The sequence below is a fragment of the Marmota marmota genome, unplaced genomic scaffold (assembly GCF_001458135.2).
Source record: "Marmota marmota marmota unplaced genomic scaffold, marMar, whole genome shotgun sequence".
In the NCBI taxonomy this organism is placed as follows: domain Eukaryota; kingdom Metazoa; phylum Chordata; class Mammalia; order Rodentia; family Sciuridae; genus Marmota; species Marmota marmota.
In genome coordinates, this window is record NW_026000019.1 from 27322948 (window position 1) to 27335396 (window position 12449).

Sequence of the window (12449 nt, forward strand, 5' to 3'; positions counted from 1 at the left end):
TTCCCCACCCTCTCTCCCCCAGAGAGCCGGCTCAGTCCCCTTAGCCCTGGCAATCAGCCTGTGAGGGCAGAGGGCAGCATTGAGGGAGCCTTGGGAAAGGGGAAGTCAGCCAGGTCAGACAGTAGGAGCGGGAATTCTCCCAGGGTATGATTCTATCTGTGCGTGTTATCTAGGCCCTTTCCCTGGCTCCCTACCTCCCTTGGGGCTCTGTCCCACCAAAAAGGGAAAGAGACAGCTAAGGGCTGAGTGTGGGGTTTGGGAAAAGGCTATGTCATCAGCTGGCTCAGTTCCTATAATCCATCCGGCTGCTAGAGATTCCCCTCCCCTGGGCAAGTCCCATTTTTTTTTTTTTAAAGGAAAACAAAAATTAGGATTTTGGGAAGCAAAGTCTGTGTCCCACTGACAGAGCTCCCGGCTGAGTGGCTTACAGCTCAGCCAATCACAGAAGCTCTAGATGGATTAAAAGAGCTGGCGGGGAGAAAGGCTGGGGAGAACCCACAGGGAGACCCATGGACACTTAGACACGAGAGAGACAGGAGGAGAGAGACAAAGGCACAGCGGAAGGAAAGGAGAGAGAGACAGGGCAGGCTGAAGGCGAAGCCAGACAAAGTTGTACAGAAGGAGAGGCCAGAGAAGCTGCGGAAGACACTGGCAGGGAAAGACAAAGATCCAGGAGAGGAAGGCACAGGAGGGCTGTTTGGAGGAACCAGACCCCTGGGCACCTCTCCTGAGTCTAAGGGTTAAGTTTTCTCCATCTCTTCTGAAGGTCCTCAGCCCCTCTGAAAACTGCCTCTGACCTTGGCACGAATCCTAGCCCCCAGGCTTTAGAGAGGAGCTTTCCACAGCTAGAGTGTGGAGGACTTCATGCTCCAGATGGCCTCAGTTCCTCCCAGCTGCAGCGCCTGTGCCATGTCCCGGACCAGCTCATATCCCGGGAGGGGCTTGGCGGGGTGCTGGCTGTGGGGAATCCAACCCCGCCTGCTGCTCCCCACTGTGCCCCTCTCTGGGCTGCTGTGGCTGCTGCTGCTGCTGCTGGCCTCCCTCCTGCCCTCAGCCTGGCCGGCCAGCCCCCTCCCCCGGGAGGAGGAGATCGTGTTTCCTGAGAAGCTTAACGGCAGCGTTCTGCCTGGCTCAGGGGCCCCCCCCAGATTGTTGTACCGCTTGCTGGCTTTTGGGGAGACACTGCTACTGGAGTTGGAGCAGGACCCTGGTGTGCAGGTTGAGGGGCTGACAGTGCAGTACCTGGGCCAGGCACCTGAACTGCTGGATGGGGCAGAGCCCGGCACCTACCTGACTGGCACCATCAACGGAGATCCAGAGTCGGTGGCATCTCTGCATTGGGACGGGGGAGCGCTATTAGGAGTGTTGCAGTACCAGGGGGCTGAGCTCCACCTCCAGCCTCTGGAGGGAGGCACCCTTAACTCTGCCGGGGGACCTGGGGCTCACATCCTGCGCCGGAAGAGTCCTGACAGCAGCCAGGGTCCCATGTGCAACGTCAAGGCTCCTCCTGGGAGCCCCAGCCCCAGCCCCCGAAGAGCCAAGGTAGGTAACCCTGGAGTCTGTGTCCTGCAGTGTCCTTCCTCCATGTCTGTCCTACTGACCCCTATTCACCCTCTCTCCACCCACTTCTACTTCTGGCTATGCTGCTTCCCTTCCTTCTGTCTGTCTGCCTTTCCTCTCTCCACTGGCCTCCTGTCTTGGGAAGGGTTCTCTCTCTCTCTCTCTCTCTCTATCTCTCTCTCCCCCCCCCAACCCTTCTCCTAGCCAGACCACTGATCCACTCCAAGTATTCCTGGAGGTGGGTCAGATACTCTAGGCTGGGAATGGCTGCTTTCCCTTATCCCACCCCCCTACCCCTGCTTGGCTTTGGCATCTCCTACTGGCACAGTCCCCAACAATAAAGCTCTCCTAACAGCCCCCATGGCTTTGGCTCTTTTCTCTGCCTCAGTGATTTTTCACCCCCACCCTCAGCTAAAGGAGTAAGGTTTGAGTCCCAAGGGATTGGCCTCTGGCTTCTGATGCTGCCTTGAAATTTGTTCTGGCAAACTGCAAACTAGGACAAGAGTGGGCAGGGGAGGAAAGGCATCCCAATACCTCCTCTGGTCAATCCCCTTCCCACACTGTGGACTGACTGAGGCTGCCTGAGGCTCCATCCTTTCCTCCCTCCCACTCCTGTCTCCCCCTTCTTCCCTTCCTTCCTCCTCCCTCTCTAGGTTTAATCCAGACCAGACGCTCCCTCCACACCCGCCACGCTGAGATCTGGCCCTGGCTCTAGCTGCTGACTGAATTGTTCCTCCAACCACACAGGGCAGACACGTTGCAGCCCAGCCCTCTAGCCCTAGTCCCACAGGCCCCAGCCGCACTCAGGCCTGGGTACCCCAAAACACCTCCTGGAGGCATTCCAGTTGCTTTTCACTTCTGGGGCCCACAGTTCCAGGACATGGCACCCCCTTCTTTCCTTCTCAGAACCAACAGCTGGGTCCTCAGCATTACCCCAAAAGTCCTAGAATTTGGGATGGGGGGAAGGCCCAGCCCAGATCCGTCAGGAATCTATGGGGTATGTGGGGCCCAACGGGCTGTGCTGAGTTTCAGACCCAGGAAGTGATGGAGGGGAGTGATCATGAGTCTCAGAGGCCATTTCAGGATCCTCCTCTCCCTTTTTTCTCTACAGCGCTTTGCTTCACTGAGTAGATTTGTAGAGACCCTGGTGGTGGCAGATGACAAGATGGCAGCCTTTCATGGTGCAGGGATAAAGCGCTACCTGTTGACAGTTATGGCAGCAGCAGCCAAGGCCTTCAAGCACCCAAGCATCCGCAACCCTGTCAGTTTGGTGGTGACTCGGCTCGTAATTCTGGGGTCCGGTGAAGAGGGGCCCCAAGTGGGGCCAAGTGCTGCCCAGACCCTACGAAGCTTCTGTGCCTGGCAGCGTGGCCTCAACACCCCTGACGACTCAGACCCTGACCACTTCGATACAGCCATTCTGTTCACCCGCCAGGTGAGGCTCCACTCAGCTCCACAGGCCAGGTGCCAAAAACACCAAGAAGCACCTCTAAATAGATGGTGTTGGAAATAGTGCTCACGGAGTGGGACAGCAGGATGCCTGGCCCTGGCCAGGCAGCCATGTGTGGCTATCTGGGCCTTGACAGTTCTGGGTACCCAGTGCTCAGGTCTCCACTAATCTGGGATCCAGCCTAACAGATCCAAATGTCTTCACCCCCCATGCATCTTCTATGATCCCTCTCCACAGGACCTGTGTGGAGTCTCCACTTGTGACACTCTGGGTATGGCTGATGTGGGTACTGTGTGTGACCCTGCTCGGAGCTGTGCTGTCGTGGAGGATGATGGACTCCAGTCAGCCTTCACTGCTGCTCATGAACTGGGTAAGGTGGGAGTGGTGCCATGGGGCACCTGGGATGGATAGCAGCAGTATCTGGGGAGCAGTATCCCCCTAACTAAGGAGACAGTGAGCTCATGGGAGTACAAACAAGAGTCCTGATGTGTTCCTTCCTCCTCCCAGGCCTAGGTTCAGCTCTGGATGTAGATGAATAGATTTTCTTATTCAAATAAGATAGTATATGGAAACCTGCTATAAAGTATATGTGTGTGTGTGTATGTATGTATGTATGTTTAGAGGGGGAGTAAGTGAGGGAAGGGAGGTTCAGGATTGGTAATGTTGGCTAGAATGAAAAATGAGTAGGGAAGGGTCTTTCCTTTGGAGAAGGGGAGATGGAGCAATGGTGGTTCCACGTTGAGGAACTCTTAGAGCACCAGAAAGGGGTTGGGGGCAGGATTGGTTAGGAAATGGATCTGATCGTCCACAGCTGCAACCAGATTAATAATGGAGTTCCCTGCAGGCACAGGGAACCCTTAGTCACTAGCAGGACCTCTGCCCTTACAGGCCATGTCTTCAGCATGCTCCATGACAACTCCAAGCAATGTGTCAGTTCGAATGGGCATGGGAGCACCTCCCGCCATGTCATGGCTCCTGTGATGGCTCATGTGGATTCTGAGGAGCCCTGGTCCCCCTGCAGTGCCAGCTTCATCACTGAATTCCTGGACAATGGATATGGTAAGAAGTGACACTCATCTTTCCCTGTGTAGGATTCAATTTCTGCCCCCACTGGACTCTCACTTCCACTATATTTCCCATAGGCCACATTGACTCCCCTATACTTCCTCTGCAGTGTGGAATGGGGTGAGAAATGCTGCTATCTTTGTGTGGTTCCTACTTCCTTTGAGAATAAATAGCACAACTAGAGAAGGCAAATTTTGGATCAACAGAATTGGAACCTGACCTAAGGGCTAGAACTGTCCTACACTGAAATGGACTAGTTGTTGATGGAAGTGATTACCTTGTCTCTGAATGAAATGTACCAGAACAGCAGGCTGACTGTCACTAGGCAGAGGTTGGTTGATAAGAAGCAGACTCTAGAATCCCATGGTAGCTAAGAACAGGTGGGAAGCTGGGCATAGTGGCTTATGCCAGTAATCCCAGCTACTAGGAAGGCTGAGACAGGAGGATCACAAGTTTGAGGCCAGCCTCAGGATAAATGTGGCTCAGAGGTAAAGAAGGTCTCCTGGGTTCAATCCTCACTACCAAAAAAAAAAAAAAAAAAAGGTGGAACAACTGTGCTTTAGATTTCTATCCTATCCTTCTTCTTTAGTTGTATACAGATGCAAGACTGTAAATCCCTTCACTTCTCCATGTTTGTATCTAATGTATAAAATGGTATAATAATGGTGACTACCTTATAGGTATTTGCCATGATTAAATGTGATAGTGCTGATTAAATGTGATAGGTCAAGCATTTAGATAATCCTCATTGGATAATAAGCATTCAATAAAGCTTAACTGCTATTTATTTTATTTTTTAGTACTGGGGATTGAACCCAGGGCACTCAGTTTACCACTGAGCTATATTCCTAGTGCTTTTTAAAAAATTTTTTTATTTATTTGTTTTTATGTAGTGCTGAGGATCGAACCCAGTTCCTCACACATGCAAGGCAAATGCTCTACCAACTGAGCTATAACCCCAGCCCTCTAGTGCTTTTTATTTTTTATTTTGAAACAGGGTCTCACTAAATTGCTTACAGCTTCACTGAATTGCTAAGGCTGGCCTCAAATTTGTGATACTCCTACCTCAGCAATGGGATTACAGGCATAGCTGCAATTTAAAGCCTCTTTCAGGGTCAGGATTTTTTTTTTTTTTTTTTTTTTTCCCCTAGGATCCCTCAACCCAGGGAGAATAAGCTTTCAGCTGGCAATCCTGAATTCTCTTCTCAGTCCCTTGCTGACTTTGTGCCTCAACCCCCTTTCCAGGACACTGTCTCTTAGACAAGCCAGAGGCTCCACTGAACCTGCCTGTGACTTTTCCTGGCAAGGACTATGATGCTGATCGCCAGTGCCAGCTGACCTTCGGTCCTGACTCACACCATTGTCCCCAGCTGCCACCACCCTGTGCTGCCCTCTGGTGCTCTGGCCACCTCAATGGCCACGCTATGTGCCAGACCAAGCACTCACCCTGGGCCGATGGCACCCCCTGTGGGCCTTCACAGGCTTGCATGGGTGGCCGCTGCCTCCATATGGACCAACTCAAGGACTTCAATGTGAGACTCTAGGGCAGGAGTTGGATAAAGGACCTGGGCGAGTGGGGACTAGCCCTCAGTCCATAAGAGTCCTTATCCTATCTTTCCATTCTGTCCTTCTTTAGGTTCCACAGGCTGGTGGTTGGGGTCCCTGGGGACCTTGGGGTGACTGCTCTCGGAGCTGTGGGGGTGGTGTCCAGTTCTCTTACCGGGACTGCACGAGGCCTGTCCCCCGGAATGGTGGCAAGTACTGTGAGGGCCGCCGCACCCGCTTCCGCTCCTGCAACACTGAAAACTGCCCAACTGGCTCAGGTGAGGCATGGGAGGGATGGGAGCTCTAGGGAAAGGATGGTAAAGAGTAGGAAGGACTGTCCCAAGAGGTGTTGATTGCCCCGGCTGCTTGGGGAAGTGACTTTGCACTAAAGGAACTACCCCTCTCAGTCTATGGGGAAAAGAAGTGCCATGCAGTTTAAAGTGCTAAGTGGAACCATCAGGCATGGTGACACACACTTTCAATCCCAGCAGCTTGGGAGGCTGAGGCACGGAGATCATGAGTTCAAAGCCAGTCTCAGCAACTTAGTAAGGCTCTAAGCAACTCAGTGAGATCCTAACTCAAAAAATAAAAAAGACTGGGGATGTGGCTCAGTGGTTAAGAACTCCTGGGTTCAATACCTGGTACGGGGGTGGGGGTGGAGGGAGGTGCTGCTAGAGGAGTTTTGGGGATAATGTGAGGAGGGAGAGGATCTGACTGTCCATTTCACCCCATAGCATTGACCTTCCGTGAAGAGCAGTGTGCTGCCTACAACCACCGCACTGATCTCTTCAAGAGCTTCCCAGGACCCATGGACTGGGTCCCTCGCTACACAGGTGTGGCCCCGCGGGACCAATGCAAACTCACCTGCCAAGCCCAGGCACTGGGCTACTACTATGTGCTGGACCCACGGGTAAGGGACAGGCACCCCTACACCCTGTTCGTGTTCACATATTCCCCAGTGATCCTTCTGCATTCTGATGGCAAAGATTTTCCAAAATTGCACCATCGCTGGCATAGCCACACCATGCCAGCCCATGGGTCTACTCAGACTTATCTGTCCAAGAGTATTGGGAAAACAATTTGCAGACGGTTGCTCTAGGCTGTCCCCATTTCCCTGCTTCTTTCCCTCTCTCTTTCGTCTTTCTGCATTTGGTGAGAATGGAAGTGTGGGATCTTTGGGGCAACTCCTCAACCCTCCTTTCTATGGGTTCCTCTGTCAAATTACAGTGGTGGCTTCATTAGACTAATGGAAGCCAGTCCTTCAATGGACAAGCTTCTGGAAGTGCCTGATGTTCCTGCACTCCCTCAGTGTGATAGGGCGATCAATGGGTTGAAAGTGGAAGAGAAAACAAACCCTAGTAGTATTTGGCTCCCTCTCTTTGCCCAATCTGTGGAGAATTCCTGCAGTTTGGCTGCCCTCTAGTGTCCATATGAAGACAGTACCATCAGATTCAGGAGTTGTGAGTGGGTCTCTGACAGACCAAAAGTTGGGGGTCTTAGTTCCTTTGCTTGCCATATCTGTAAATTTTAGGCAAGTTCTTTGCTTTTTATAAACCTTAATGTTCCATATCTAAAAACCTCAAATAACAGTTGTGAAATTTGATTTGAGATTTATATATATTTTTTTCTTTTTGAAACTTTTGTAGTACTGGGGATGAAACCCAAGTGTGCTCTTCCACTGAGCTACATCTCTAGTAATTTTTATTATTTATTTTGAGACAGGGTTTCATTGAGTTTCCCAGGCTGGCCTTGAACTTGTGATCCTCCCTGCCTCAGCCGCCCGAGTTGCTGGGATTCCAAGTGTGCACCAATGAGCCCTGCTTGTGTTCATGCTTGTAGAGCATTTAATTTAGCACACTGCCTGACTCATAGTCAGAACTCTGAAAATGGTGGCTTTTATATCAGTTGTTATGATTATCATCCCGTACAGTGTCTGGGACTCATCCTACATACCATTCACATCCCCTACCTCTCCCAGCTTTTCTGACACCTCTTCCCTTTTGGGACCTGGGTTGTATTTGGCTTATCAACCTCTTCTCACTTAGGAAGAACCCATTGCATTGTTACTTCTCTTTTCTTCAGGTGGTGGACGGAACCCCTTGTTCCCCAGATAGCTCCTCAGTCTGTGTCCAGGGGCGCTGCATCCACGCTGGCTGTGACCGCATCATTGGTTCCAAAAAGAAGTTTGACAAGTGCATGGTGTGCGGTGGGGATGGTTCCAGCTGCAGCAAGCTGTCAGGCTCTTTCAGAAAATTCAGGTTCCTTCACCATTTGTTTTTTGCCCTCTACCTTTATGGATGCTGTTCTGGGGATACAGAAGTGAACTCAACACCGTTTCTGCAGTCTAGTGGGGAGACCGATGAGTAGGCAGTTATGATGCCATGACTCACATGTTCCACAGAGAGTGGCACAGGGTGCTGTGAGAGCCCTTATGGGCATCAAGGATGACTTCCTTGGGAGTGACTATAAATTGAGTCTAGGCTGGAGAGTAGGAACTGGACAGGCATCAGAAAGTATGTATGGGGGGGGCACTAGGAGGCACCTGAATAAGAGAATAGTGGATATAGCTGGATATGGTGGCATCTACCTGTAATCCATCTACTTAGGGAGCTGAGGCAGGGACATGGCAAGTTTAAGGCGAGCCTCAGCAATTTAGCAAGCCCATGCCTCAAAATAAAAATTAAAAAGGATATAGCTCAATAGTAGAGCATCCCTGGATTCAATCCATCCCCCCCCCCGGAAAAAAAAAAAGAGAGAGTAGTGGGTGTTCCTGTCCAGGTATATGGTTAGGAGGGAACATTTGCATGTAGATCTGATCTGCGACAGTTCATGTAGGTTTGAGGAGATGACCCTCTACTCACATACAATCAGACAAACACACCTCAGAAGACTGAGAAAAATTAGAAAATGCTGAGCTCCCTATCTCTTTTCTCCACACAGGTACGGATACAACAATGTGGTCACTATCCCTGCAGGGGCCACCCATATCCTTGTCCGGCAGCAGGGAGCCCCCGGCCTTCGGAGCATCTACCTGGCCCTGAAGCTTCCAGATGGCTCCTATGCCCTCAATGGTGAATACACACTGATGCCCTCCCCCACAGATGTGGTATTGCCTGGGGCAGTCAGCTTGCGATACAGTGGGGCCACTGCAGCCTCAGAGACACTGTCAGGCCATGGGCCACTGACCCAGCCCTTGACGCTGCAAGTTCTGGTGGCTGGCAACCCACAGAATGCACGCCTCCGATACAGCTTCTTCGTGCCGCGGCCAGCCCCTTCAACACCGCGCCCCCCTCCCCAGGACTGGCTACATCGCAGGGCACAGATTCTGGAGATCCTTCGGCGGCGCTCCTGGGCAGGCAGGAAATAACCTCACCATCCCGGCTGCCCACTCTGGGCACCGGGGCCTCAGACTCAGCTGGAAGAATGAGGGGGCTTGCAGCTGCCTCTTGCTAAGACACAGTGGGAAGGGGCTATGGGGGTGAACCTGCTTCTCCTCTCTGCCCTAATGTGCAGGCTGGCCCTGCCCTGGTTTCCTGCCCTGGGAGGCAGTGATGAGTTGGTGGATGGAAGGGACTAGGAGACAGTCCCCTATCTAAACTGCTCCCTCAGCCCTGCAGGTCATGGGAGGGAGGGGGAAGGCAGGATGGGCCCTGGGCCCAAGTTGTATTTATTTAGTATTTATTCACTTTTATTTAGCACCAGGGAAGGGGAGGACTCTGGTCCTGGGGAAATTGACTCCCACCCCTCAGAGCCCTCACCCTGGCTAGGAACTTGAGGGTGGCAGTGATAAGCATGAATGATTGTGTGTTTGTGTGTGTGTGTGTGTGTGTGTGTGTGTGTGTGTGTAAGTGTATGTGTAAGTCTATGTGTATTTACATTGAGGTATAACCTGCCTTGCTTTCTTCTCCCTGAATTTTATTTGCTGGGAAAGGAAGAATCAAGAGTAGGTTGGACTTTTAAGGAGTGAGGGTTTATTAAGTTTCTAAAATATAAATTGAATTCTGCTATTTATGTACTCCTTTTGGAGTCAGACAGATGTGGGTTGTGCCTTGGCTCCATGTCTCTAAGCATTAGTTTTATTCATTTGCCAGTAATAATACCTCCCTTAGAAATGTGTTGTAAGGATTAAATAATGTAAATAAAGAACTAGCATAATGCCTAGCACTTGGTAAGTGCTCAACAAATGGCAGCTGCTGTTAGTTATTATCACCTCTCTGTTCACATCCACCCTCTACAAGGTCTGCAGTGTGCTTAAAGGTGGCAAAGATCTGCATCAATGGTGGCTACCCTCACCCCCAAGCATAGTTCCTTTGGTTGGCAGAACCCAATCCTGGATTCCAAGGGACTATCAGAGAAAAGACATTCTGTCCCTACTCCTGTGGTGCCTCATTCACAGGAAACACTTGTCAGGTGCATGTGTGGTAGAGCGCTTGTCTGTATGCCCCAGGTCCTGGGTTCAATCTCCCAGTACCACATACACACACACAAAAGCATGTGGCAATGAGAACATGAAGGTGCAAAAATAAGATCAACTAACTACATCAACACAAAACAGGTGTTTAATAGTAGCAATAATAGTTGAGGGGGTCAAGTCAGGGAGGACTCTTATAATAGAGAGAGTCCTGAAGCAGGAGCTGATGGATCTGAATTTGAGCTAGAGTTTAGCACCTTATTAGCTGGATGGTGTTGGATAAGTCACTGATACAGAACTTTAGATTACTCATATATGGAATGGGACTAATAATACTTGTTCCCAGATAATACTTGTTCCAGGAGCAAATGTTTAAATATTTTCAAATAGTAAAGGCTACAGCAATGTGAGAAGTTACCCTCATGGCTACTCAGTGAGACTGGGTCCCCAGAATCAAATAATATAAACCCAGCAGTCTTCTTTGAATATGTGAAGTTAGAAGAGAATTCAGGCCAGGCACAGTGGTGTATGCCTGAAATCATAGAAATTCAGGAGGCTGAGGCAGGAGGATCATGAATTTGAGGCCAGCTTCAGCAATCTAGTGAGACTTTAACCAACTGTGTTCAACCAATTTTTTTGTCACAAAAAATAAAAAGGACTGGGGATATAGCTCAGTGGTAACATACTCCTGGGTTAATTCCCCAGTACTCCCACTCCTTCCACAAATAATGGAATTCAGTATGAGGAACAAAAATAATTGGGTAGGAGCCAGGTATGGTGGTGCAAGTCTGTAATCCCAGTGATTTGGAAGGCTGAGGCAGGAGGATTGCAAGCAATCTAGCAAGACCTTTTCTCGATATAAAAAATAAAAAGGGCTGGGAATATAGCTCAGTGGAAAAGTGCCCCTAGGTTCAATCTTCAGTATGAAAATAATAATGCAGTAGGGGTAGGCAGCAAGGCAAAAAGAATAGCATGAAAAGGGATTTGAGGTGAGGGGCGCCAGGTGTTCAGTGGTGGCAGAGTATTTGCATAGCAGGAGGGGGCAAGAGCAGCCCTACTTTCCTGCCTAAGCAGGCAATTTTGCTTGAGAAAGAACCTGGGTAGTCCTGTGCATATCATGCATGGGACAGGGATGAACAAGGGTAGCAAGTGGGCCCTGTAAAAATTTGGAGTGTTGAGTGTTAGAAGCTAAGGGTCAGGGAAAGGATCAAATGTGAAGGAAAGGGAATAATTATTGGTAAAGAATACCCTGAGGTGAGAGGGGAGGGAGAATGAGGGAACCAAAGACACATCACTCTGCCATAATAGCCCTTGCTGGGCTGCCAAACATGGCTTGAGATACAGAGCTGGGACTATGGGATTGAGGCCGGTCATGGAGGTTGTAGAAGTTGTGTGTGCTATGCTCACTGGTGCTGGGCTTTGCTAATCAAGTTCAGTACTAGGCAGAGCCTTACACAATGCCCTGTGCTTTGTACCATCCAGCACAGTGTCTGCTCCCACTGCAGCCATGGGAAAATGGCCACCCACATTTTTCTCTCCAGCAAACATGTCACATTACTGTGCTTGAATGCCCCGGTGCTTCCTCTGGTACCAGTCAAGCATGAGGAGGTAGGAACAGGATAGATCAAGATCAGAGAGATCTTCAATTGTTTCATCTAGCTAACAAAATTGGATCACCAATAATATGTTCAAGGACCTTTATACTTTGAGCTCACGGTACACTGAGCAGAGCCCTGTGGTAAACGGATGTGAAGTACAGCGTGAACAATATATGACTGTGTACTAAAGGAGCCCACATTGCATCCTGGGGAGAAGGTTGGGAGTTAGACTTCCACAAGAGAAACAAATGGGTCCAAAAAAGGAACTATAAGATAAGGACAAAATAAACTGTGCAAAGACTGAGCTTTGGACTTCGTGGGCTACAGGGGTGTGAAGGGTGAGCCTGAGGAGAAGGGCTTTCTTTTTCTCTCTTGTTGGGAACCACTCTGGACAGAAGCTATGTGTACACCTTTAAGTCCTGAGTAAAGGGGTACTGAACAGTTATTGCACCCCGCAATACATTGAGCTTTACCTCCACTTGGACAAGGAAGGTGTGGCTCTAGGAATGGGCGTCACCCATTGGGGTTGAATTACACCCACCGGTTCCTACCCCTTTGCCCTTTTTGGTTTAGAATGTTCCATGGAGCATCCCCTTGTGTGTCCTCTATATAAGAATAAGGAATACCAATGGCTGTCTTTCTACAAACCCCTAAGGTCACAGAGCCGTCCCCGGATTTTGAAAAGGTACTTCTGTGTGTTTGCGTGCTTTCTTTACCATTTTCTTAAGTTATTGGAATAGTCAGATTTTGTGAACCCACCATAGGTCGCCAGCTCGGATAGATGGTGATTTTCTCTCTCTTTCCCCCTCCCCCTCTCCCT

The 12449-nt window shown here is 50.1% G+C and overlaps 1 protein-coding gene across 1 annotated transcript; it reads left to right on the top strand.

Moving 5' to 3' along the window:
* Positions 1-459: 459 nt before the first annotated feature.
* Positions 460-9804, top strand: Adamts4 (ADAM metallopeptidase with thrombospondin type 1 motif 4). The gene is made up of 9 exons (XM_015491947.2): positions 460-1542; positions 2672-2995; positions 3248-3380; positions 3899-4069; positions 5321-5607; positions 5712-5898; positions 6355-6530; positions 7703-7878; positions 8561-9804. Exons 1-9 carry the CDS (start codon positions 865-867, stop codon positions 8985-8987), a joined length of 2559 nt encoding a protein of 852 aa, XP_015347433.1. The 5' UTR covers positions 460-864; the 3' UTR covers positions 8988-9804.
* Positions 9805-12449: the final 2645 nt, after the last annotated feature.

What these genes read in the sequence shown, in the direction of transcription:
- Adamts4 (XM_015491947.2), top strand. Translation starts at nt 865, where the DNA reads ATGCTCCAGATGGCCTCAGTTCCTCCCAGCTGCAGCGCCTGTGCCATG. An exon ending in CACTGCTGCTCATGAACTGG is followed by an intron (nt 3,381 to 3,898) that starts GTAAGGTGGGAG and finishes CTGCCCTTACAG; the next exon opens with GCCATGTCTTCAGCATGCTC. An exon ending in AAACTGCCCAACTGGCTCAG is followed by an intron (nt 5,899 to 6,354) that starts GTGAGGCATGGG and finishes TTCACCCCATAG; the next exon opens with CATTGACCTTCCGTGAAGAG.